The sequence below is a fragment of the Rana temporaria genome, chromosome 4, assembly GCF_905171775.1.
Source record: "Rana temporaria chromosome 4, aRanTem1.1, whole genome shotgun sequence".
Lineage (NCBI taxonomy): Eukaryota > Metazoa > Chordata > Amphibia > Anura > Ranidae > Rana > Rana temporaria.
In genome coordinates, this window is record NC_053492.1 from 39067488 (window position 1) to 39095389 (window position 27902).

Consider the following 27902-nt stretch of genomic DNA (forward strand, 5'->3'; position numbering starts at 1 on the left):
CCGGACAATAGTCCGGCGGATCGGACAGGTTTCCAGCGAACAAATGTTTCTTAGCATGCTAAGAAACATGTCCGCTGGAAGCCTGTCCGTCGGACATGTTCGGTCGTCTGTACGACTTACCGGACATGTCCGCTGGGCCGCCATCCCTCGCATGCGTCGAAGTGATTCGATGCATGTGTGGAAGCATTGACCTTCCAGGGGCGCGGCCACGTCACCGCGCTGTCTGTGCGGATTTCGGTTTGATGGTGTGTACAACCATCAGACCGAAATCTCAGAGCGGACATGTCCGCTGAAAACGGTCCGGCGGACCGTTTTCAGCGGACAGTCCGTCCGTGTGTACAAGGCCTAAGGGTCAAATATCGGCTCTATCAGGCCTCGTACACACGACAGAGATTCTCGGCAGAATTCGCCGAGAAACTCGGTCAAAACCCGGATTCTGCCGAGAATCTCTGTCGTCTGTACAGTTTTGGCTCGATGGAGCCGCCGAGGAGCTCGACGAGAAAATAGAGAACATGTTCTCTATTTTCTCGTTGGCCGCGTTGTTCTATAGGAGAAGGCGGCCCGCCGAGCTCTTCGGCGGCTTCATCCCAAAACGAGACGAGGAACTCGACGTGCCAAGCACGTCGAGTTTCTCTGTCGTGTGTACGAGGCCTCAGTCTTTTTTCAAAGACCGCTGGCATCTCATTCCCTAGTTCAGGCTTTCATTCAGGGGGTACTGCGGATCAATACGCCAGTCAAATCTCCCTTATACCCATGGGATCTGAATCTAGTATTGTCAGGCCTTGTACTCACGACCGGATCTGTGCGCTGGAAACTGTCTGCCCGACAGTTTCCGGCGTACAAGGCTGATTTGTGTTTTGTTCCGCTGGCGTGTACACACCAGCGGACCAAATTCCCGTCGTACCGGAACGCGTGCACGTAAACTACGTACGACGTCACTATAAAGGGGAAGACCAAAGTTAATGGCGCCGCCCTCTGTTCCTCTTTTGCTAGTTACGGGTTTGCTCGTGTTAGTGAAGGTTTGGTTAGAGCTGATTCGCGCTTCTCGGTCTCCAGGCTTTGACAGCGTGTATTCACGGGTTCAGTGCGTGTGCTTGCGGTAACGTAGTTGTCATTCGGCTATAGGCAAGCAGGTTGTTTCTGCTTTAGCAGTTGCATCCTGTGCGCTCGTATCTGTTTGTCACGCGTTTGTCGCAGGTAGTGCTGGATTTGCGAGTGCTTTCTGTTTCAGTGTGTTCTTGACTGACCAGCCGGCCGGTTTGAAGCCATGATGGAGCAGCAGCGTCAATTTTCGCGAGTTGGTGCTGTTTATGGGATGGCTGCTGGATATGTTCATTTGTCCAGTACTTTGGCCAGAAACAGGGGGCGGAGGCGTTTCTGGACCAAGAATTGGTTGCGCCAGCGTGACCAGTTCTCACATATGCCTCTGCTTAGGGAACTCCAGGAGAATAATCCTAATGACTTTAGGAATTTTCTCCGCATGACGGACCCCGTATTCAACCGTCTGCTGGATCTTCTGTCCCCCTATATCACGAGGCAGGACACTGTGATGCGCCAAGCCATCACGGCCGAGCAGAGGCTTATTGCCACGTTGCGGTACCTGGCGACTGGGAGGAGCCTGCAGGACCTCAAGTTCTCGACAGGCATCTCTCCGCAGGCGCTTGGGGTCATCATACCGGACACGTGTGCTGCCATCATCAAAGTTATGCATGAGGAGTATATTAAGGTAAGTTTCCTGGCTCTAATAATGTGGCCAACTAACTTTATTTTTATTTTCCCAGATATGCTGTGTGTTTAACTAACGTTACCTTTTCTCCCTATGCATGTTGATATCAGCTTTACATGTTTTATTCTTGGCCTACCTGCATATTTGTCCCTTACCCAATATTAACCTGTCCAGCATGCTATCCTAGGGACAAACCCACCTTGCCATTTTTTCAAACAGGACTTTTTGGTTTTTGTGTCCCCCCCCCCCCCCCCCCCCCCTTCAAACTTTTATTGTCCCCATCAGAGGGCTGTGGAGTCTCTTAATGAAGTGGCCCTATATATTTCATTTCCCAAATTCTCCATGCACATTTTTCTAATGCAATTTTAATACTGTGAACTGTCACAAGGATGCTTGTAGGATGTTTTTGTTACAAAGTACTAAATCTCTTTTTTTGTTTGTCCCCACAGCTACCCTCCACACCACAGGAATGGCAGTCTGTGGCTTCCCAATTTGCCCAGCGGTGTGATTTTCCAAACTGCGGTGGAGCAATAGATGGGAAACACGTCCGCATTGTGCCCCCACCCCGCTCGGGGTCCTACTATTATAATTACAAGGGTTATCATAGTATTGTGTTGATGGCGGTGGTGTCGGCACAGTATGAGTTTCTATATGTGGACGTGGGGAAGAACGGCCGGATGTCTGATGGGGGAGTGTTCGCACGGACTGATTTCTATGATCGTCTCCAAGCTGGTGGTCTGGCATTGCCACCAGATGAAGATAATGTGGAAGGACTTCCGTTTGTGTTCCTAGCGGACGAGGCTTTCGGGCTTGGTCCTCACCTCATGCGGCCTTTTCCCCAGAGGACCCTCACCTCAGAGAGGAGTGTGTTTAATTTTCGGTTGGCCAGGGCTCGGAGGGTAGTCGAGAATGCCTTTGGGATACTCACCAACCGGTTCCGCCTGTTCAGGACATCGATACATCTGGCGGAATATAAATTGGACACCGTTGTATTTGCCTGCTGCATTTTGCACAACTTTTTACGCAGGCACTCCCAGACGTACCTACCCGACATCGGTTCTGAGGCAAGACTACCCTCAGATCCCCTTCCCGGGCTGGACACTGGTCGCGCTGGCTTGGCCCCCCAATCAGCTCGTGAGGTACGCGACAAATATGTTGAGTACTTCATGGGTCGGGGGGCCATTGCTATGCCAGATCATATTTCTTTCTAATTCGGCCCCCAAAGAAAGGAATATTCTCTCAAATAATAAATAATTAGACCATTGGACTTTATACAGTTGTTTGTCATTAATGCTTTTTCTCTTTTTCTCTGTCTTCCTGGTTCTCTAACTAACTTCTTCAATTGTAATGCATAATTGATTTCTCCACTTTTAGTAACTAACCACATTTTGCACAGTATTCACTCATCTACAAACAGGGTATTGAGTCTAGAAATAATAAGCAACTCCATTTGTAAATTTTGAGGTCAAGTATTTTAATTTTTGCTTGTTCATGACCCCAAAAATTATTTTATATTTTTTTCATTACTCCCTGCTTTTGTACTTAGGAGTCAAAAAAATTTTTTTTTTTTTTTTTTTTTTTTTCAGGTAATTCAACCAAAAATATTATGCAGATTATACATTTATTAACAAGTTCACTTTTTTTTTTATCAAATATAGTTAGATTTATTGTTTACATATATATATATATATATATAGATTATATTTGGTGGGGTGTTTAGCGCCTTAATTTTTTTTTTGGGCATATTTTTTATGCACAAAAAACAATAATTTTTTTAACATTTTTTTTGTTTTTGGTGTGTTTTTCTAAAACTAAATTTTTAGGTGAGAATTTGGAGTCAAATCTCTACTTCACTAAATTCAGTGATTAGAGAGATTTATAATTCTATATATATATATTTTAAATTTTTTACCGTTGTTTATTCTTTATGGTCTAAACTTTATAGTATCCCAAAATGTTCAACATGGTCAAAAAGTAACAAAATCCTATTCCAAAAATATAAAAACTCACAACAGCAGTCAGTCATGGTGTGCTTTCACACTGGAACACGCCAAAATTGGAAGATACACACATTCAGTGCAAACTCGCCAAATGTCATTGGTTCAACAGACAAATGGCCACATGTGCTATCTGACATCATGGGTGATCAATGTCTGTGTTTTGTGGGAGCAAACCCTTCCTCTCAACTACTTGAGGATGGAGGAGGGGGTTGGACCCACAAAGCACAGACATTAGATATTCTGTGATGGCAGATAGCACATGTTGGCACACTGTGTGTGTATCTTCAAATTTTGGCGTATTCATTATTCAAACTGTAAAAATGTTTGTGGGGGCGGGGGATGGGCGGGGGGTGTTTCAGTCTTTGACACGGCCCATCATGTCAATAATGTTCTTAAAATTAGATTCGATGACCATCATTCTTTGCCGCATATTGTCCATTTCCGTGCTGCATTCCAAAAGCACATTTGTTACATTCTGTTCCATGAGAAACATCCTTTCACGCATATTGTGCATTTCAGTGCTGCACTCCATTACCTGCTGAATAATTATAGCAGCACTTGCACGTGAAAATATTGGCACACCATCCTCCTCCCCTAAAACCAACAAAAAAAAAGGCATTTACAACATTATTTTTCGATGAGGCCTATCTACATATGTTTTTTTGAATCAAGCTAGGGTGACACTGACCTGATGGGCTTCTCCTTTCCACCTCTTCGACATCTTCTATCACTCCTCCTTCTTCCACCACCTCCCCATCATCTTCAATCACTCCTCCTTCTTCCACCACTTCCCCATCATCTTGGACTCCTCCTTCATCCATCAATCCACCTTCTTTCAATTCGCCAAATTGTTCTTCCGCCACTTGCCCTTCATCTGCTATGACTTCTAAGTCCAAAATTACTTCTTCCTCCTCTCTTCCTTCCTCCTTTCTTCCTTCCTCCTCTCCTTCCACATCCTCTTCTCCTTCCACATCCTCCTCTCCTTCCACATCCTCTTCTCCTTCCACATCCTCTTCTCCTTCCACATCCTCTTCTCCTTCCACATCCTCTTCTCCTTCCACATCCTCTTCTCCTTCCACATCCTCTTCTCCTTCCACATCCTCCTCCTCCTCCACATGTTGAGATGGCAGATTTTGGCCTTGTCTGGCCCTCTCTGCCTCCTCCAAATGCTGGCGACTTCTTTCCCCTGAAATAAAACAAAAAAAATGTAGACTCATCAGCACACAGATATTGGAGAGCATAAATCGCACACATTGCTTAGAAGATGCTTTCATTTAGTTACTTTTATCTTTCACCAAACCTACATTTAGCAATTACTTCTATATGGCAAGCTCTGATCCTGCCCCTTTTTAGCAAAGTGACACACATGGATGTCCCCCCTAAACTGTATTTCTGGGAGACCCTACCAAAACCCATTTTTTATTTGTGGAGACACAGGTGCTCTGCATTGCAGATGTGAAAACATCTGCTTTAGTACCACTGTTTTTAGAATGTATCCTGTTTGCCTTTCCCATTCTCATACTTTTTTTTTCTAGAACTAGCTTTTACACAATGTTTACAAACAAAGTTTTTGGCCAGTGAGCCATGTCCAGGTGTGTTGTTCCTGGAATAACCGAGCCTTTCTGATAAACTATGTGATGTTACGTTGTTTACTAAGAACACTGTTTGTAAATATGTAGTTATTTATGTCCTAAAAAATAAATGACAACATGTCTTTAAAATTACAAGCAGGCCAAGGAGGCAGATGGTGAAATATACATGGCAACACATTATTGCAGACAATCACCCCCCCCCCCCCCCAACCCCAATATATATTTACTTACTTTTACGCAGAATTTTAAGTATTTTCTTCATCTGATGTGGCTCCCTCAATTTTAAGTCTGACCATCGTTTCCTCAGCTGTTCCTTGGACCTGGTGATCCCAAACATCCTCTGCATTCTCCTCGCCACCTTGTCCATAATATGTGCCTTTCGGCGGTTAGGGGTCTTGTATGGCCCTAATTCACCATCATAGTCCTTCTTTCGCATGATGTAAACTAACTCCACCATTTCCTGGAACCGCATATTAGTGGCTTTATATCTTCTTTTCCTTGATCGGGACGTCCCTGCCTCTGTCCCTTCACTTGTGGCATGAGAGCATCGTGCCCGCTCGTGTGACATCGCCATCTTTCCTTTCCCACAGAGATTATGGGCGTGGAAAAGATGAATTCTTACGCCATGGGCGGAGAAGAGGGCGGCGTTTAATACATACGCGGAGTGTAGAGAATGCAAACAACGTGTTTACGTCGGTTACGCGGAGAATCTTCGAGCGCATCCAGAACATACACAGTTAACGCCATATTTCCTAAACTCATTGATTAGGGGCCTCGCAAAGGTGACGAGGGCGGGGTTTCATAAATACGCGGAGTGTTTAAAAGGTTTACGCCGTGATTACGCATCTTACGCGGTAATTAGGCGAGCGTGAGAAACGAGGAGCGAGAGACAGGAAGGTAAGGAAATTAAAAATGTGATCAGCAGAGGCCTTGAAAATGTAGACACATGGGATGGGGGTTTGGGCTGTTGGTTGCACCCTTTTTAAGCTATTCTGTCTATGGGGTACCACAATGTTATTTTGGTATCCAAATGCTTTTGGACACCTCACAAAATAGAGATGTGAACAATGCTGTACCTCATTGACAAGTTTTTGAATGGTGTATTCAGATCAGGCAAAGTATTGTTCAAGTGTTGGTTGTACAGAGGTCATTAGGAAGTGTCTTTTATGTCATCCATTGTCAGGGGCATGAGATTTACACATGAAAGAGTGCCTAGATGAAAACTGTCATTTGTAAGCATTGTTTAATTTTATATATTTAAAATATTTACTGCAATGTGAACAATGGCTCTGCATCTAGCAAATCAATGTTTGGTACAAGCAATGCGGCCGAGCTGCCAATCATTGTTTAAACAAGAGAGACTGTGTTTGTAATTAGATATAGGTAATAAATTTGAAGACACATATTAGATCAAGGTCAACGCTGATCCTTTGGAATATTTATTTTTCTGTGGTTTATGTTTTTGTAATCTAGACTCAAAAAGAAATATAATTTGGGAAAAATTACAATGGACCTCCTACAAAGCAAGGAATCTATAGAGGCCTTACTTCAAAAATACCAGGACACGCCCATCCTGTGGAATTCAAAGCACTCTTTATATTGCAATAAAGAGGTACGAGCGGCAGCACTAGAAGAGCTAGCAAATTATATGCAAACTTGGGTGCCAGGATGCACTGCCAACATGGTGAAGGATAAACTTGCCAACCTCAGAAGCACATACAGGAGAGCATACAAAGCTAATAAAAGCCAAAAATCGGGAGCAGCAGCAAGACAAGCAAAGGAACCCAAACTGTGGTATTATAAACAGATGGCTTTTTTGCGGGACGAAATGGAAGGCAGGAAAACGATGTCCAGTCTTTCTTCCAACCTTTCCTCCATGCTACCTTCCAGCGGACATTCCCCAGATGACCACAGCCCTGCAGAGTCGGAGGAAGAGGGCCTGGCTGACAGAGATGCAGATCTGCCACCCTTCGATGAGGAGGTATAGTAGTTTCCTCTATATTTATGGCGTAAATAATTCTTGGTGGATTAATGATTAGATATTGTAAAAAAAAAACCAAGCTGGGAAAAAGCAAACAAAAAGGTGTACAGACAAATAGGTGTCAGGGATGACAACTGCAGGGGTCAGAAGTAGAGTGTATTCAAGTAATAATGAACAGAAAATACTAAACGAAAAACATGAAAATGAGTGTGGTTTTATTTAGCGAAATTGTAAAAAAATTCCTTTTTTTTCCACACAGGAAGAAGAGATCAGCCAGGAGGTGGCAGATCCTCAGGTGTCTGTCAGCCAGGAGGAGGCCGGGGTCAGTGGCAGCCAGGAGGAGGCCGGGGTCAGTGGCAGCCAGGAGGAGGCCGGGGTCAGTGGCAGCCAGGAGGAGGCTGGGCCCAGTGGCCTGCAGCAGGTCCACCCGGCCAGGAGAACCACCACCAGCCAGTCTTCTCCCCCCCAGGTGAGGCCATCAGGCCGAAGGAGGCAGTTGAGGCCTGTGGAGGAGGCAAGCCTCCGCATGATCCAGGAGGCAAGCGCCATCATGAGGGCCCCCCTCAACCCCACAGAGGCCTTCAGTGCCTCATTGGCCCATGATTTAAATGAAGGGGAGGAGGACCAGAGAAGACTGGCAAAGGCCCTGATGAACCAGGTCCTTTGGTGGATGCAGAGGGGCCTGCTGACCCCAGACACTGGGCTATGTGATCCAGCCCGGCTTGCGGAACACCATCCTCCTGCTGCCACATCAACCCCACCTGCAAGACCCCGTGTTCGATCCGCTGGAAGGCTGCCTGGAGGGAAGGCTGGAAAGAGGAGGAAACGTTGATTTTCTGCCTTCCATTTCCTTCCACATAAAGGACATCTTGTTTGTACTACCACAGTTTGGGTTCCTTTGTTTGTGTGCTGCTGCTTCATATTTTTGTGTTTGGCTCCTGAGGCTTGGAAGTTTATCCTTCACCATGTTGGAAATGCAAGTTTGCATATAGTTTGCTATCTATTCTAGTGCTGCCGTTCTTTTTATTTTTTGTGATGACATTTGCCTGAATAAAAGGCCTTTTGCTTTCATTTGAAAACATGCCTATTGTTTGATATACTGTGGGGATTATTAGGCAGCAAACCTTTAATAAATATACAATGGGTAATTTACAAAGGACACACTCCTGGGGGGGGGGGGGGGACATTTGGTGTGCCAACATGGTTTAATATTCTCTAATGAAACACCAAAAAAAAAAATTAATTTAAAAAAACATGTAAAAAAAAAATTGTTTAAATGGTGACATAACTAGAAACAAAAAAAAAAAAAAAAAAATGCACATTCCTTTACAAAAATGACTACTCTAAATTATGGAGGACCACCAACCAAAACACACGTCTGGCATAGAAAACATTATTAAAGGATTACATCACAAGCAAGAAATGTGACATTTCAGTATGGGACAACTCTATTGAAATTGCATCAGCAAGAGAACGGGGTTATTCTAGCAAGAGAAGAATTAAGAAAACGAGGCTTTAAAATGTGGTTTAGTGCGCCTTTTTAAGACATTGTTCTCTTGCTAGAATAAAAGGTTTCTAATGACGAATGTGCCATATCCCAAAGAAACGCGAGTTTTACCTGAACGAGCGCTCCCGTCTCCTCATTTGGACTGAGCATGCGCGGGGTTTTTGTACGCTGCTTTTGTGTACAGACGACCGAACATGTCTGACGGACACGATTCCAGCAGACTGTTTTAAAGCAAGACCAGGAAACAGTTGTTCGTTGGAAAACGGTCTGGCCGACGATTGTTTGCTGGAATTCTGTACGTTACTGCCTACACACGAACGAACATGTCCGCTGAAACTGGTCCGCGGACCAGTTTCAGCAGACATGTTTGGTCGTGAGTACGAGGCCTCAGTGTTGCAGAAGCAACCTTTTGAACCTATTCGCCATCCTTTTCTTGGAGTACACCATGGGACACAGAGGTCCCCCCCTTCTTATGGGAACCTTATTGCTTGCTACAAAACTAAGGTACTTCACTGATGGGAGGGGTTATATGGAGGGGAACTGTCTTTGATTGGTTGTGCCAGTGTCCAATCACCTCTGGTGACCATACAACCCATTATGTAATGATTTAAGGCTCTGTGTGCCGTGGTGTACTCCAAGAAAAGGATTTTACAGGTAAGCCTAATGCCGCGTACACACGATCATTTTTTGGCATGAAATAAACAACGTTTTTATAAAATGTCATTTAAAATGATCGTGTGTGGGCTTCACATCATTTTTCGGGTTCTAAAAAACTACAATTTTTTTTTCCGAACATGCTGCATTTTTTAACGACGTTTTAAACTATGTAGTTTTTCGGGTTGTAAAAAATGATCGTGTGTGGGCTAAAACAACGTTAAAAACCTCAGAAGCAAGTTATGAGATGAGAGCGCTCGTTCTGGTAAAACTATCGTTCATAATGGAGTAAGCACATTCATGACGCTGTAACAGACAGAAAAGCGCAAATTGTCTTTTACTAACACAAAATCAGCTAAAGCAGCCCCAAGGGTGGTGTCATCCGCATGGAACTCCCCCTTTATAGTGCTGTCGTACGTGTTGTACGTCACCGTGCTTTGCCAGAGCATTTTTTTTAAACGACCGTGTGTGGGCAATGTCGTTTTAATGATGAAGTTGGAAAAACTTCGTTTTTTCTACATGCCGAAAAACATAGTTTTTTTTTCATGCCGAAAAATTATCGTGTGTACGCGGCATTAGTCTTTGTTACTAACAACATTGATGTTAATATAATGTCATTTACAAAAGTGTCATCAATTCGCAAATGTCATTCAAGATTTGAGAAGCAAGACCTTTGAATAATCTGATTTCTTTCACCAAACAGTCACATTCTTCCAGAATTCTGTCTTCAATTGTCTTTCTCCCCATCCCGAAATCTCGTAATGTTGAAAGGGTAAATCTTCTCATCACTTTCCAGTTTTCATTTCGGGAAAAAATAACTCCTGAATGGAAGAAAAAAAAAACCTATAAGTCCATCCACAACTGCTAAAAGCTTCTGTACATCCCAAATAGCCCCAGGTGATATTTTCCTATACCACCTAACTTCCTGTCTGGCACTTTCATAAAAGAAGGGCCAGTAGTTTTCAACATTAAAATCTTAACAAATTTGTATATTCTGAAATCAATAGTTCAAAATATGGACTTTAAAATATATATTTGATCAGTGGCTTTGGTTTCTGCCAAACACCTCTATGTCCCAGGACAACTGCTCAGTGCTTAGCTTTCACCATACACGCTTAAATACGTGGGAGGTTATTACTCACAATGCCACAGGACAGCTACAGACCTTCCAACTTCATCATCAGGCACTCTTCAGTGAGCTCTCCAGATTAGATGCTTAGATGAAACTGCTTAGTTGGATCTAAAGTTGATAAAACTTGGATAAAACTTGGAACCTCGATGAACTGCAGCCACTCCAGCCAGCTGCCCCAAGAGTCCAATATCCCCTAGGCCTGGGAACGTCTTCAGCAGGACAAGAATCAGGCTAATCCAGGCCCCAGATTATTAAAGTGATACTATGGGTTCACGTTTAAAAATAAATAAAAAAAGAACACACATGTCATACTTACCTCCACTGTGCAGTTTGTTTTGCACAGAGTGGCCCTGATCGTCCTCTTCTGGGGTAACACGGCGGCTGTCTCTGCTCCTCCCCGCAATAAATAACCCTCTCTGGGAAGCTCTCTTCCGGGGGGTTACCTTGCGGTTGTGCTCCTGTGTCATACACTCGGCATACATAGCCGCCGAGTGTATGACTCGGCCCCACCCCCTGGCGGCTGCATCATTGGATTTGATTGACAGCAGCGGGAGCCAATGGCTGTGCTGCTATCAATCTATCCAATGAAGAGCCAAAAAGCCGCGGGGAGAACGATGCGGGATCATGCCCACGAAAGTTTGGGGCTCAGGTAAAATGAACAGTTGGAACCTCGATGAACTGCATCAACTCCAGCCAGCTGCTACAAAAGTGGAATATCACCTAGGCCTGGGAACTTTTTCAGCAGGACAAGAACCAAGCTAATCCAGACCCCAGATTATTAATGTTCTCACCAGAAACCTACTGGGCACACCTCCTCAGGGATTGGGATTGATCCAAGACTGGAGCATGCAAATTGTGGTGCAGCTCTGCATAGAAAGCAATCAGCTTCCAGGTTTTATTGTCAAAGCTTAACCACTTAATCACTGCCTCATAGCCGAATTACTGCTATGGACGTCCTCCCAGAATCGCGCTCCCCTGGGGCGCGCACACATGGTAAATTGCCGCTGATAGCGGCTGTTTACCACGTGATCGCTCTGTCCAATGACGGAGCGATCACATGTAAACAAACTGGCGTCATTTGATGACACTGGTTCCTCCTTCCTCTCTCTGTACCGATCGGTACAGTGTGAGAGGAGAGAGCAAGTGTCAGCAGCGCTGTGGGCTGGATCTGTGACTATTGCAGTCACAGATCCAGCCATCCCTGCTCAGCCATCCCTGCAATACCCTGTGCAATACTCTGCAATACCCCTGCGCAATACTCTGCAATACCTCCTGCGCAGTACTCTGCAATACCCCCTGCAGAATACTCTGCAATACCCCCTGCGGAATACTCTGCAATACCCCCTGCGCAATACTCTGCAATATCCCCTGCACAATACTCTGCAATACCCCCTGCACAATACTCTGCAATACCCCCGCAAAATACTCTGCAATACCCCTGCGCAATACTCTGCAATACCTCCTGCGCAGTACTCTGCAATACCCCCTGCAGAATACTCTGCAATACCCCGCACAATACTTTGCAATACCCCTGCACAATACTCTGCAATACCCCCGCACAATACTCTGCAATACCCCCAAACTATTTTCAGATATTGGCACCATAGCTTGTGGACCCTATAACTTTCACAAAGACCAAATAATATTCACCAATTTGTACTTATTTTTGCCAAAGATGTGTAGCAGTATACATTTTGGCCAAAATTTATGAAGAAAAATTACAAATTTACTAAATTTTATAACAGAAACAACAAAAAAAAAATTTTTTTACAGAATTTTCAGTCTTTTTTATTTTAATAGGGGAAAAATAAAAAAAACAACAGTGATTAAATGCACCAAAAGAAAGCTCCATTTGTGGGGGAAAAAAGGACAAAAATGTCATTTGGGTACAGTGTTGTATGACTGAGTAATTGTCATTCAAAATGTGAGAGCACCAAGAGCTGAAAATTGGTCTGGTTATTAAGGGGGTTTAACCACTTACCCCCCGGAACATATTGCTGCCTAAAGACCAGAGTACTTTTTGCGATTCGGGACTGCGTCGCTTTAACAGACAATTGCGCGGTCGTGCGACGTGGCTCCCAAACAAAATTGGCGTCCTTTTTTTCCCACAAATAGAGCTTTCTTTTGGTGGTATTTGATCACCTCTGCGTTTTTTATTTTTTGCGCTATAAACAAAAATAGAGCGACAATTTTGAAAAAAATGAATATTTTTTACTTTTTGCTGTAATAAATATCCCCCAAAAATATATAAAAAAACATTTTTTTTCCTCAGTTTAGGCCGATACGTATTCTTCTACATATTTTTCGTAAAAAAAATCGCAATAAGCGTTTATTGATTGGTTTGCGCAAAAGTTATAGCGTTTACAAAATAGGGGGTATTTTTATGGCATTTTTATTAATATTTTTTTTACTAGTAATGGCGGCGATCAGCGATTTTTTTTTCGGTATTGCGACATTATGGCGGACACTTCGGACATTTTTGACACATTTTTGGGACCATTGGCATTTTTATAGCGATCAGTGCTATAAAAATGCATTAGATTACTATAAAAATGCCACTGGCAGTGAAGGGGTTAACACTAGGGGGCGGGGAAGGGGTTAAGTATGCCTGGGTGTGTTCTTACTGTGGGGGGGGGGTGGCCTCACTAGGGGAAACACTGATTTTCTGTTCATACATTGTATGAACAGAAAATCAGCATTTCCCCTGCTGACAGGAACGAGAGCTGTGTGTTTACACACACAGCTCCCGTTCCCCGCTCTGTACCGAGCGATCGCGTGTGCCCGGCGGCGATCGCGCCCGCCGGGCACACGCACGGGAGTCGGGGGCGAGCGGGGAGCGCGCGCGCGCGCCTCCGGCGGCGCGCACGCGCCCCCTAGTGGCGGCTATACGATAGGACGTATAGCTACGGGCTCTCGCCCAGGAGAGCCGACCTGCCGCCGTATAATGACGGTGCGCGGTCGGCTACTAGTTAAGTGCCCAGTGGTCAAGTGGTTAATTGAACAAGCTGAAGTTAGAAGTTGATTGGCTACCATGAACAGATGCACCAGATTTTGCACTCTCCAGTATTAGTAAATCACCCTCACTGTCTCTACTAGGAGTCTACTAGGGTCTTTTCAGCCGAGTCATTCGTTTTATGAGCATGTACAACCTGACTTCCTGGAGGGCTGTATTCACATCACAGCAGTGAACCAACTAAAACAATTGCATACTGGGTTATATCTGGCAAATGGGTATAAATAAAATAAATACACAATATTTCGTATTTATCAGAATCAACAGAGAGCAAAAAAAGAGAGGAAAAAGTCAAGGAAATAACAGAAAATATCACAGCGTGCAAAAATTTATGTTACCGTGTCCTTTAGAAAATTCATCGAACAGTGGAATTATCGGTCGTCCGGAAAACTCATCAGCATGATTTACCAAAGCATCTCTTACTGTCTCATATCCACAGAGGATCACCATTTTTTCTTCTCCTATCTTGATACTGTACACCGGACCATACTTCTTAGAGAGCTGCAATTGGACCAGATGGCAGTAATATAAATATATAACCAAGCAGAATTTTCCAAAAAGGTAAATCTTAGAATAATGTATATAGAGATAGTTAAATCTTCTGGGGATCAATTTGCAGAGGGCCCTATTTTAAATTTGTCCAACATGAACTTATAAGCAAATCATCTTAAAGTTTAGGGGAGGTAAATTTTGTTTAATAGGAAAAACATTGTCAAAAAAGGCTTTGAAAGCTGGGCATTGTCATGGGGGACATCAGGTACCAATGTAGAAAAATAAATACCATAACCTTTCATGCTGTTTTGAAGGCAGCATTGAGAATATACAAATTCTTGAAATCCGTGTATGATGTTACAGAACAGTTTAATTTTCATGGCCAATCTTAGCAAAAGCATTTACTGGCAGAATATAATTGGCTGTGGAACTGATTTATTTTTCTTCTACAAATGGCTTGGCTTGCATACAACAACAGCACCTCAATCTTACTCATTGCAGTCAAAAATAGCTTTTTCATTAAGTTTTGGCAGTGACACATGCTTGGAAATTGGACAGTAGTGGGACAGTTTTAACCACTTAACCACTTCCCGACCTCCTCATGTACATTTACGTCGGCAGAATGGCACGGACAGGCACATCAACGTACCTGTACGTGCCTGCCTAGACATGGGTGGGGGGTCCGATCGGGACCCCCCCCGGTACATGCGGCGGTCCTTAAGCCTCGGGGAGCGACCTGGGACGACGGCGCGGCTATTTGTTTATAGCCGCTCCGTCGCGATCGCTGCCCGGAGCTGAAGAACGGGGAGAGCCGTGTGTAAACACGGCTTCCCCGTGCTTCACTGTGGCGGCGCATCGATCGAGTGATCCCTTTTATAGGGAAGACTCGATCGATGTTGTCAGTCCTACAGCCACACCCCCCTACACTAGTAAACACATACACAGTGATCCCTAAATGTTACAGTGCCCCCTGTGTTTAACTCCCAAACTGCAACTGTCATTTTCACAATAAAGAATGCAATTTAAATGCATTTTTTGCTGTGAAAATGACAATGGTCCCAAAAATGTGTCAAAATTGTCCGAAGTGTCCGCCATAATGTCGCAGTCACGAAAAAAATCGCTGATCGCCGCCATTACTAGTAAAAAAAATAAAAATGCAAAAAAACTATCCCCTATTTTGTAAACGCTATAAATTTTGCGCAAACCAACCGATAAACGATTATTGCGATTTTTTTACCAAAAATAGGTAGAAGAATACGTATCGGCCTAAACTGAGGGAAAAAAAATGTATATATGTTTTTGGAGGATATTTATTATAGCAAAAAGTAAAAATATTGCATTTTTTTTTAAATTGTCGCTCTATTTTTGTTTATAGCGCAAAAAATAAAAACCGCAGAGGTGATCAAATACCACCAAAAGAAAGCTCTATTTGTGGGGAGTCACGTCGCACGACCGCGCAATTGTCTGTTAAAGCGACGCAGTCCCGAACTGTAAAAACCCCTTGGGTCTTTAGCCAGCATATTGGTCCGGGGCTTAAGTGGTTAAGGACAGATCCTCTTTCTGAGATTTGGTGTTTACACAGTAAAAACTTTTTTTTTGCTATACAATTACATAGAACCCCCAAACATATTTATTTTTTCTAACACCCTAGAGAATAAAATGGCGATCGTTGCAATACTTTCTGTCAACCATATTTGCACAGCAGTCTTACAAGCACACTCATGGGGAGAGTTACTAAGTGGAGATGCACTTATGTTTTTTTTTACAACAAACCTAGCGGGACCTGGGAAAGGTAGGGGTTTAGGGTGGGGAGAATCACTAAGTGGAGATGCACTTAGGGTTAAAGTTCATAGGTCAAAGGTCAGCTGGGGTTAGGGTTAGGGTGTTAGGGGGTTAGGGTTAGGATTTCCCATTGAAGAATATGGCTAGGACTCAGGAATTAGAACAGGGACCTCCCCTAAAGGTCAAAAGGCGGGTTCCCAGAGGTCAAAGGTCACAGGGCATGGCTGACCCACCCCCACCAAAGTGTAACGCCTACCCGCAAACATAAAAAAGAAAAAAATTGCAGCCTCACTGTGCCCATCAAATGCAGCCACTGTGGCATCAATTGTCACCACTGTGCCATGCCATCAAACGCAGCCACTGTGCCATCAATTATCACCACTGTGCCATGCCATCAAATGCAGTCACTGTGCCATGCCATCAAACGCAGCCACTGTGCCATCAATTATCACCACTGTGCCATGCCATCAAATGGTCACTATGCCATCAATTCGCACCACTGTGCCATGCCATCAAACGCAGTCACTGTGCCATGCCATCAAACGCAGCCGCTGTGCCATGCCATCAAACGCAGTCACTGTGCCATGCCATCAAATGTAAGCCTAAAACCTACTATAATACATGACGTAATACATTATTTTTAAGTGCTCAGAAGAACAAAGGAGAACAATTCAAGCGAATATGATGAAAATAATTGCAGGAATTACATTTTTTCTTTCTTTGTTGTTGGACAGCAGGTTTTACTGGTACCATGAGAAAAGAGACATTTGCCAAAGTTTAACTGCATATAATGTTGATATATTGCAATTTATTTTACTCCCAGCGTGGACTAATAAAATACCTCCTTGGTATCATATTTAAACTTGAAAATATGTGTTTCCTATAACTTTCTAATACTTCATTTGAGATACTGTACTGGAGAGACGGCTCAGAGGTAAAATAAATTATGTACAGAAAATTCCATAGCTTGCCTTATCTACGTTCACTACTAAGACATAGAAACGCTAGGGGGATTTAATCTAGTACTGTGTACCGACTGGCAGTAGACAACCTTGTCTGTCCATAAACTATTTGATTTTTTTAAAGCAGAATTTCTTAACCTTCTTGCATGGATGGCTTACCTGTTCCACCAGGCGCACTGAGCTCGAGAGTCCCGACGTCACTTCCTGTTCTTCCTGTGACGTCGGGACTAGCAGCACAGAGACGGGCGGGTGCACACAGAAAGTGTGTCCCCGCCCAGCCATAATAACAATACAGTCCATCGCGCCGGAAGCAAGTGGCGCGATGGAGAACGCCACAAAGGCGTTTTTTTGTGCCAATGTAGCGCCTCGTCTGCAATCCCGTAATTGCACAGACGTGGCGCTATCCCCACTGCACCGTGCCCGGCGCTCGGACACAGTGCAGCCAAGGACCTTTTTTGGAAAAAAAAATTCCTTAAAGGGACATGTTTAAATAAAAAAAATATATATTTTTTTTTTTTAGATTTTTTTTTTTTTACTGACTGGGGGAGGGGGGCGGCGCCCGGGCGCCCTCTATGGACGGGCCGCCACTGGTTACAAGTAAATTAATATCCAACATGTCACGCTTCAAAATTGCATGGAATGGCGACAAACTTTTACCCTTAAAAATCTCCATAGGCGATGTTTAAAAATATGAGATCTGGGGTCAAAAAGATCTCATATTTACAAAAATGCAATAATAAAAAATATATATATATTTATGTCATTTAAAAAAAAAAATCCCTTTTTGACGTTGCTTCCGCCCTGCATTGGTATGGCGACGGGTGGGGGCCATCTTCCCCTCACAGAGGGACATTTTTCCAAATCTGGGGCAGTCCCTCGAAATTAGGAACAGTTGGGAGGTATGTTAAAATTATTATCCAGGATTTATATAGCTCCAACAGTTTGTGCAGCGTTTTACAACATGAGGGCAGGCAGTACAGTTCCAATACAATTCAATACAAGAGGAATAAGTTGGCTACCAGCCTTCATAGCAGGCATAGGGCTTAGAATAGTGTTTCTCAACTCCAGTCCTCGAGGTACCCCAACAGGTTATGTTTTCAGGATTTCCCTCAGATGAAACGGCTGTGGTAATTACTAAGGCAGTGAAACTGATCAAATCACCCATAAAAAATAATGGAGAGCCTGAAAGCATGACCTGTTGGTGCACCCTTGAGTACACCACTCAGGCGGCCAACATCTCTCCCGGGGATTACTTTTGGGTATCGCGGCTCTTGTGATGTGATTGGTTGAGACATGCAATGGTTGAGCCGCCAGTCACGGCACAGCCTCCTTTAGGAAGGGCCGATCGCTGTTTCTGAAGTGTGCCTGTGTGGTTGTCTACAGCGCATACGCCGTATACATCAGCGCCTGTCATTATTGTAAATATTTCCTAAACCGTGGAGGTTTAGGAGATATTTCAAGCACCTACAGGTAGGCCTTTACCTAGGCTTACCTGTAGGTAAAAGTGGTTGTAAAGGGTTTACAACCACTTTAGCAGAAGGACGTTTATGCATGTTATACATATTCTTCTGAGTTCTCAGTAAAAGTTGTTTCAACTGCTTTGAGCATGGTCTGAAGTTATTCAAGGGGTGTCGGTTTGGTCTCGGCATATTTCTAAAGGACCTGGGTCTGTTAAAGCACTATGAGGTATGTGTATCTAGTGTGCAATTAAGGTTAACTTAAAAGGCAAAGAAGAGGAGGTAGTTGCCATGGGTAACCGAAAAAAAGAAACAGCTACAGCAGCCATTCATTTAGAGTGGTACCTGGTTAGGTTGCAGGTCCACCGGTAGTGAGGAGTCGGTGCTCTGACTCCATCCCTAGCTGTCCAGTCACCAGGAGCAGACTAGCAATTCAGAGGTTTAAGACCTGATCACTGGGTATGGGGAGGAAAGAGTTAACGTAGGACATGTATGAGACCCACGCTATGTTTCGGGGAACTGCCTTAAAGTGATTGTAAATGTTTGATTTTTTTTAAACAACAAACATATCATACTTCGTTTTGCATAGAGTGGCTTCTGAACGCGATCTTCTGGGGTCCCCCGGTGGCTCTTGCGGCTCCTCCCTGTATCAGATAACCCCCTAAGAGCAGCTCTCTCCCGGGGGGTTTCCTTGTGGGTGCTCCATCATTCAGCGTCCATAGCCGTCGAATGCAGGATTTTGCCCCTCCCCCCTGGCGCCCGCATCATTGCATTTGATTGACAGCAGTGGGAGTCAATGTCTGTGCTGCTATCAATCTATCCAATCAAGAGCCAAAAGCCTGGGCAGAGAGACAGTACGTCCTCGCAGTGGGACATTCCAGGGCTCAGGTAAGTAAAACAGGGGGGTTGGGAGACCTGTGACTTTTAGAAGTTTTTCACCTGGTCCCAGACCCAGCCTGGCATTGATGAGTACACTCAGCGCAAAATATACCTCCATGTGCACTGGCACAGTAGACTTCACACACAAGGCTTTGCCAGCCAGGATTTCTTGAAATCCAAGGGATTGCAAGAGGGTTCCCCAAGCAGAGAACAGTAGCAGATCGACCTCCCACCTACAATCACCACCAATATCAGTGGGCAATTTCCCACTGACATCCAATGTAATGGGTCACTTCTACACTTATCAGTGTAAAGGGGGCTTTTTTCCATAGGACCACCAAAGTAATTTCAACTTTCACAGTTTGTGTTTCTTTTCTTATTTTATAATTTTGTTTTATTAATTTCTATTTGTGTTTATTTTCTTATATTATAATTTAGTTGTATTCATTTGTATTTGTTTCATGTAATTATTGTTGCTGCACAGAGCAGGGAAGTGTTGTAAACTAATCCGCTCTGGGTGTCAAATACCCTAGTTATGCCAATTTCTTTATTTCTATTTAAATTCATGCTAATGTACTGTGACCTGTTATATATTTTTTGGCCAAGGGTTCCCTGAGACCTTAAAATTATTTCAAGGGTTCCTCTGGAGTAAAAAAAAAGTAAAACAACAAAGTTGGGAAACACCGGCCTAGATGTTTGCACATAGAGTAACGCCGCGTACACGCGGTTTGAAATTCCGACAAGAAAAGTCTTGTGTGAGCTTTTGGTCAGAAATTCTGACCGTGTGTATGCTCCATCAGACATTTGCTGTTGGAATTTCTGCCAACAAAAGATTGAGAGCTGGTTCTCAAATTTTCCGGCAGAAAAAATTCCAATCGGAAATTCCAATCGTTTGTAGCAATTTCGACGCACAAAATTCCGACGCATGCTCGGAAACAATTTGACGCATGCTTGAAGTATTGAACTTAATTTTCTCGCCTCGTCGTAGTGTTGTACGTCACCGCGTTATTGACGGTTGAAAGTTCAGAGAACTTTTGTGTGACTGTGTGTATGCAAGCCAAGCTTGAGCGGAATTCCGTCGGAAAAAACATCCAAGCTTTTTCCGATGAAAAATCTGATCGTGTGTACGCGGCATCACTCTATACTTCTAGGTTTTTCTGTTCCATATCCTTCAGCATATTATGTACATGTCATTCTTACCTCGTGAAATGATTTATACGGCTTCTTCATGTTTAGGATATGCATATTTCCGATGATCGGTAAAGGAGTTGGTCCAGGAGGAAAGTTGGGTGTCCCGCTTTTCCATCCATAAAGGACAATGGCCAGAAATACGCAGAGAATAATGGATAGAACTATTGTAATTGGATCTGAGACATCCATTGTGTCAGCAAAATCTGATAAAGACAGAAAAGAAATGTTGATCAGGTTACAAACCTACAAACTCTTCAAACAAAGCACTGATTCTAAAACAGCTGAATGCACAAATGAAATAAATATATGTGATTTGCTTTATCTGCCAATGGATTTGTAATTATGTAATCTGGGAACCTCTGTAGGCTCCCAGAAACAGGCTAGGCAGCAGGCTATACAGCAGTTAAACCTGTTTCAAGCCCAGATAACTCAAATCAGGGCCGTCTTAATAGCATCATGGGCCTCTGGGCAAATAATGCTCTGGGGCCCCTACAATGATGACAGTGCATGTAAACGGACATCAAGAAGGTAGGAGGCAGACTGCCTCCCCTGTGTATCTATCATTCTCAGTACCATCATGGGGCCCCCAATTTCGGGGCAGCGTGGGCTCAAGGTCCAGCTGCTTTGGGGAAAGTGCAAGGGCCCCCCATACAGCTGGGGCCCCTGGGCAGTGCCCAGGTGTGCCCTCTCATTAAGACAGCCCTGACTCAAATAGAGTATATCATTAAGTAAACACAGAGGATACAAGATTTCTATAGATGTATCAGAGTAGCCTCATGTGCTGCTAACAGGGTGACCTATTAAGAAATGTGGAACTACTGCAACCACCAAACAAGTGTACTCACACGCTAAGTGATTTAAATAAATAATGTGTATTAGACTGGTGTGCTGTCCCTTTAAATGAAATGAATGAGTGCTGTGTGTGCTACATATACTCAGCTCCCTCCTACTCAAAAATGTGAGCAAAATTTATAAACAGTTAAAGCGGAGTTCCACCCTATTTTTCAACTTATCGGCATTAGTTTTAACACTGCCCCTTTAAATACATTTGGGATGTCTTTTTTTTTCTTTTAAAAACTCACGTTTTTATCCCTGAGTGTCTTATTCCCCCGCCGCGGCGGAATGCCCCCCCCCCCCCCCCCGCCGCATCCAGCGCTGCTATGCCTCCTGGGATATGTGTGTCATCAATCCCAGGAGGCTGGCCTCAACATCGCAGCCGTGGATGAACATCTCGGGGGGCGGGAGGGAGGGAGGGCAGTGCCGCCCATAGAGGTGGTGTCCTTTCTCTTCTCCCTCTCCAACTCCTCCCCCGTCCTAGCACCGCCCCCGTCCGTCCGTCACCTCCGCCCCCCGCCCCCCCCGCTGTCTGTCTCCGGTGCACAGAGATACAGATCATCAGACAGACAGAGCGGATCTCACTCTGTCTGATAGATCTGTATGTGAGTACACCGAGCGTAGTACAGCCCGGGCTCCCTGTACATAGAAACATCGCTCTGCACTGTGTGTTACAATTCTAGTGCAGGGAGGCAGGGCTGTACTACGATCAGTGTACTCACATACAGATCTACACAGACCGAGATCCGCTCTGTCACCCTGCACTAGAATTGTGACAGACAGTGCAGAGCGCTGTTTCTATGTACAGGGAGGCGGGGCTGTACTACGATCAGTGTACTCACATACAGACCTATCAGAGATCCGCTCTGTATGCCTGATCATCTGTACCTCTCCCCACTCTGCACTGGGCACTAATTGTCACCGCACTAATAATGTTGTCACCGCACTGATGGGCACTAATGTTGTCACCGCACTGATGGGCACTAATAATGTTGTCACCGCACTGATGGGCACTAATAATGTTGTCACCGCACTGATGGGCACTAATAATGTTGTAACCGCACTGATGGGCACTAATAATGTTGTCACCGCACTGATGGGCACTAATGTCACCGCACTGATGGGCACTAATAATGTTGTCACCGCACTGATATAATGAACTGGTGTCACCACACTAATGGGCACTGATAATGCACTGGTGGGCACTGACTTTTGGGTCTGGTTGTAGTTCTGGGGCCGATGCGGGGAGCTGTGCCGGGGATGATGCGGTGGGCAATGTTATGGTGGCAATGTGCTGTGCTGGGGGAAGAAGGAAGCAGGAGGAACTCAGCACAGGGATGGTGGGAACCCCTCATAATGGGCACAGCAGGTGTACAGACCCGGGAACTCAGTGCAGGGATGGTGGGAACCCCTCATAATGGGCACAGCAGGTGTACAGACCCGGGAACTCAGTGCAGGGATGGTGGGAACCTCTCATAATGGGCACAGCTGGTGTACAGACCCGGGAACTCAGCACAGGGATGGTGGGAACCTCATAATGGGCACAGCGGGGGGTACAGACCTGGGAACTCAGCACAGGGATGGTGGGAACCCCTCATAATGGGGCACAGCAGGTGTACAGACCGAGGAACTCAGCACAGGGATGGTGAGAACCCCTCATAATGGGCACAGCTGGTGTACAGACCCAGGAACTCAGTGCAGGGATGGTGGGAACCCCTCATAATGGGGCACAGCAGGTGTACTGACCCGGGAACTCAGCACAGGGATGGTGGGAACCCCTCATAATGGGGCACAGCGGGTGTACAGACCCGGGAACTCAGTGCAGGGATAGTGGGAACCCATCATAATGGGCACAGCGGGTGTACAGACCCGGGAACTCAGCACAGGGATGGTGGGAACCCCTCATAATGGGGCACATCGGGTGTACAGACCCGGGAACTCAGTGCAGGGATGGTGGGAACCCCTCATAATGGGGCACAGCGGGTGTACAGACCCGGGAACTCAGTGCAGGGATGGTGGGAACCTCTCATAATGGGCACAGCTGGTGTACAGACCCGGGAACTCAGTGCAGGGATGGTGGGAACCTCTCATAATGGGCACAGCTGGTGTACAGACCCAGGAACTCAGTGCAGGGATGGTGGGAACCCCTCATAATGGGGCACAGCGGGTGTACAGACCCAGGAACTCAGCACAGGGATGGTGGGAACCCCTCAAAATGGGCACAGCGGGTGTACAGACCCGGGAACTCAGTGCAAGGATGGTGGGAACCCCTCATAATGGGCACAGCGGGTGTACAGACCCAGGAACTCAGTACAGGGATGGTGGGAACCCCTCATAATGGGCACAGCGGGTGTACAGACCCGGGAACTCAGCACAGGGATGGTGGGAACCCCTCATAATGGGGCACAGCGGGTGTACAGACCCGGGAACTCAGCACAGGGATGGTGGGAACCCCTCATAATGGGCACAGCGGGTGTACAGACCCGGGAACTCAGTGCAGGGATGGTGGGAACCCCTCATGAAGGGTTCCCACCATCCCTGTTCTGTGCTGACTTCCTGTGGATGTACTCCTGCTGTGCCCATTATGAGCGTACGAATCCGAATTGAGTTTCGGGCACAAAATACGAAATAACGGCTAATAATGCGAAACGGAACTAAACAAAATGAATTTATTGACAGTGCACATGTCTGGTATATGTATGCACACCACATATATAACAAGATATATATATATCATCTTGTTATGTAGATATATCTGCACAGGAACAAATTATTTCGTATATTTACTGGTTCCTGGAAGGAGGAAGGGAGGAGAGGTTTGCATAGATAAGGGGCGGTAACTTCCTCTGACACTCCCGTTGCTATTGAAACCTGATCTGAAACCATTACACTGCTTGTACAGCACTGAGCATGTGCAAGGCTGAAATCCAGGAAGTCATACAGTCTGGCTTCATGATGCCCACACTTAAGATGGCCCCAGTCAATTTCTATTTTATAAAGTGTCTAAATGCTGTAACAACCTAACAAAACGGACCTTAGTTTACAGACTAACTTTACTAGAATACATTAAGCTTGTGTATTACAGGGGTATTCATATTTAAAAAGTTTTTTTTTTTAATTGTGGCCGGAACTCTGCTTTAAGCTAAATATTAAACAACAGGATATTCTTGTAGCAAAGTATTCCAAAGTGCTACCTAATCTACCACTAAGGGCCCTTTCACACCTGCGGACCGTATGTCCGCTTTTTCATCCATCCGTTTGCGGATGAAAAAAGGGACATACATTGGTCCCAGGGACAGGATTCAGGATTCAGGACACGCACCTCAGGCCAGGCGGGCCACGAGACGCGAACAAGGAACCCTGTCAATGGTGTCCGTCCCTTAAGTACCCCTCCCCAGCATGCACAGCGGGGTGATCACTCCCACTGATTCGCTGCTGAGGGGAACACCCAATACACCCTGACCTTGCTGCTGCCCCCCTTGGCCTGGGGTGGTAATGACACCCCCAGGCGAACAATGGTGGAACTCCCAGCACAGCCATGGCTGGAACAGAGGCAAAATTTGCCATTAATCATACTAGTCTGAGCCAAATAACAACTCAGACCCCCACTAAATTGAAAGCAGCACCTGTTCAAAAGGAGCAGGGCACTACACTTAAAGTGAAATATTCCTTTAAATATCGTACCTGCTGGGTGTCTATAGTATGCCTGTGAAGTGGCACATGTTTCCCGTGTTTAGAACTGTCCTTGCACAAAATTACATTTCAATAGGAAAAAGGTCATTTAAAACTGCTTGCGGCTTTAATGTAATGTCTGGTCCCGGCAATATGGATGGAAATCATTGAGAAAAATGGCATGGGTAGGAAAGGCGATTTCTTCTGAAAAAAAAAGGAAAGGCGTGGGGCCCCCAGGCCCTATATATTCTGAACAGCAGTATACAGGCGGTGCAAACAAACTGTAGGTTTGTTGTTAAGTAGAATGTATTTGTAATTTTGAACTGGTACATTTTTAAAGTTTAGCTCCAGCCAAGAAATCTATTTTTAAGATTTTTGGAAAACATAGAGAAGGGTTATCACCCCTGTAACATTTGTTTTGCTGTGCGCATTTGTTCAGAAGATTTCACCTCACTTTCTGTCCCAATGACAAATGTTTTTTTTGAAAATGTGTTTTTTTTAGTGAAACAAGGATTGGTGATAAAGCTTACAGAAGAGAATTTCCCTTCCTAGGGGTAGATTTCCTCTCACTTCCTGTTGTCTCCTTCCGTTTGCAAGTAGGAGTCATTTTTAAGTTGGATGTTTGAAAGTAGGGGCTCTGCAGAAATTTGGCCCTTAGGTGTTGGTGTTGCCACAACACTGTAAGCCCTCACAGTTAGTCTTGGTGGGCGCTGGAATGCCCTGCTGTGAACTATTATATCAAGAATTGTAATTACATGCCATTGTTGAACAGTGGTAGAAAAATTGGGCCTTTGGTGCTGGTGCCACAACACTGTAAATCCTCACAGTTACTCTTGGTGGGCGCAGGAATGGGCCCTGCTGTTAAATATTAGATCAAGAATTGTAATTACATGCCAGTATTACTTGCAGATCCCTACCTGTGATATTAGTGTGAGAACACCAGCAATTGTATTCAGGTAGCTTTAGGTGCACACTGTGCAGAGGACACAGTGCACCAAGTGAAAATACTTGCAGATCCCTGCCTGTGGTATTAGTATGAGAACACCAGCAATTGTAGTCACGTAGCTTTATGTGCACACTGTGCAAAGACACAGTACACCAACTGACAATACTTGTAGATCCCTGCCTGTGGTATTAGTATGAGAACATCAGTAATTGTAGTCAGGTATTTTTAGGTGCACTCTGCGCAAAGGACACTAAAACTGAATACTGGAGGTTCCTGCCTGTATTTGTATGAGAACACTGCCAATTGTATTCAGGTAAGCTTTAGGTGCACACTGTGCAAAGGACACTAAAACAAAATACTGCAGCTTCCTACCTGTATTTGTATTAGAACACCAGAAATTGTATTAAGGTAAGCTTTAGGTGCACACTGTGCAAAGTACACAGTACACTTATGCCGCGTACACGCGACCGTTTTTCGGGATGTAAAAAATGAATTTTAAATAAATAAATAAACATGTACATGTTGAACTACTATTAAGCATCCACATATACAAATAAAATTATTTTGCCTTCCTCATGAACATGGGGTGACCTATCTATCTATCTATCTATCTATCTATCTATCTATCTATCTATCTATCTATCTATCTATCTATCTATCTACTGTATATATATATATATATATATATATATATATATATATATATATATATATATATAATGTGTATATTAATAATCTTAAATCAGTATATTAAATTTAAGCGGAACCCTCACTTTCACTTCTAAAACCAAAACCCATGCATATATATTCCATAGCTATTGAATATTGAATTCAAGGCTAGGTAATAATGAATGACGGGGATAGTAGTGAACCAATGCACCGACATCCAAACAAAACCTCTTCTACTTTGGTATGCAGACAATGACACAAAAACCTCAAAAACACTGGACTGGAGGTATGGATGCATGCATCACATATCTTCATGCCATCATTATGTCCATGTGTACTATCTGAATGCCTAAAAAAGACCCCACTTATCGCCAAATTTTAACTTCAGGCGATGTCGACCATCATACACCACACGATTTTATGTAAGATGTAACCCTGACGGGATTCTCGTGTGTAAAGAGAATATCCAGAACACTTTGCACTTGCAAAGTGCTCTGGATCTATTTCCTCCTCTCTTGGGGGTCATGATTCTCTCAATACCCTGAATGGAGAGACTTGAGACATCTTTAAAATGAATGAGATTCCAATGTCTGGCCACATTGATAGACACAGATGGCGGGGGGGGAAAAAATGTCATGGCTATAACTTTACCCAACTCTATCCAAATTAAACAAAAATGTTTTGCCTATAGTTTTCCTTCAAAGTGGTTGTAAATCCATAAAAAAAACAAAAAAAAACAAAAAAAACAAAGGCATCTGTGTTGATGTGTATGGATCAGATTAATTAATCTCTATTTACAGCTATTAAATCTTAAATAATATAATGACATCCTACCTCCAAATTATAAGAGCACTGTAAAAGGCTTACCTAAATGCCACCTTTGAGTCAAACTTCAACCTTTAGGCACTCCTCATGTACTCTCAGCGCACAATGACTCCACTTCACAATATCTGAAATAAAAAGGTAATATCAGGTTTTATTTAACCTGCAATAGAACAAAGGGCACATTGCGTAAGACCTCTATTTTTTTTTCTTTTATTTGTGAAATATGTGTATCCTGGCCAAGGAATTCTAAGGTTACAACCAAAGACAAAGCACATTTTCCTCTCATTTCATATATCTATAGGAGAGAAAGTAAAGGAAAATCCCTTGAATTGGAGACATGGTAAAATAAAAAAAATAAAAAAATAAAATTGATAGGGGTTTTACAGCATAACTACAGGCATAATAACCTTGCAAACTTTTTTTTTTAGCCTAGTCTCAGAGCAAAAAGCCCGGAGAAAGATTGATGCGTGTTCTTACTATTTAAATGCTGTGCAGCTGTATAAAACAATTTTGCACCCAAATTCTACTTCTCTTGCACTGCACCTGCAGGGAGATCAATGTGCCGGTGGGGAGATTAGAGATCACATC

At 44.2% G+C, this 27902-nt stretch overlaps 1 protein-coding gene across 1 annotated transcript in view; it reads right to left on the reverse strand.

Annotated features, from left to right (window-relative positions):
- Positions 1 to 27461, reverse strand: part of LOC120936140 (cytochrome P450 2C5-like) — a 56118-nt gene extending 28657 nt beyond the window's left edge. The window contains exons 1-4 of the mRNA XM_040348276.1: positions 27357 to 27461; positions 20378 to 20571; positions 13944 to 14106; positions 10132 to 10281 (exon numbers count right to left, since the gene is read on the reverse strand). Coding sequence (XP_040204210.1) covers positions 10132 to 10281; positions 13944 to 14106; positions 20378 to 20557 — 493 coding nt within the window. The 5' untranslated portion in view covers positions 20558 to 20571; positions 27357 to 27461. The remainder of the gene's footprint in view (positions 1 to 10131; positions 10282 to 13943; positions 14107 to 20377; positions 20572 to 27356) is intronic.
- Positions 27462 to 27902: the final 441 nt, after the last annotated feature.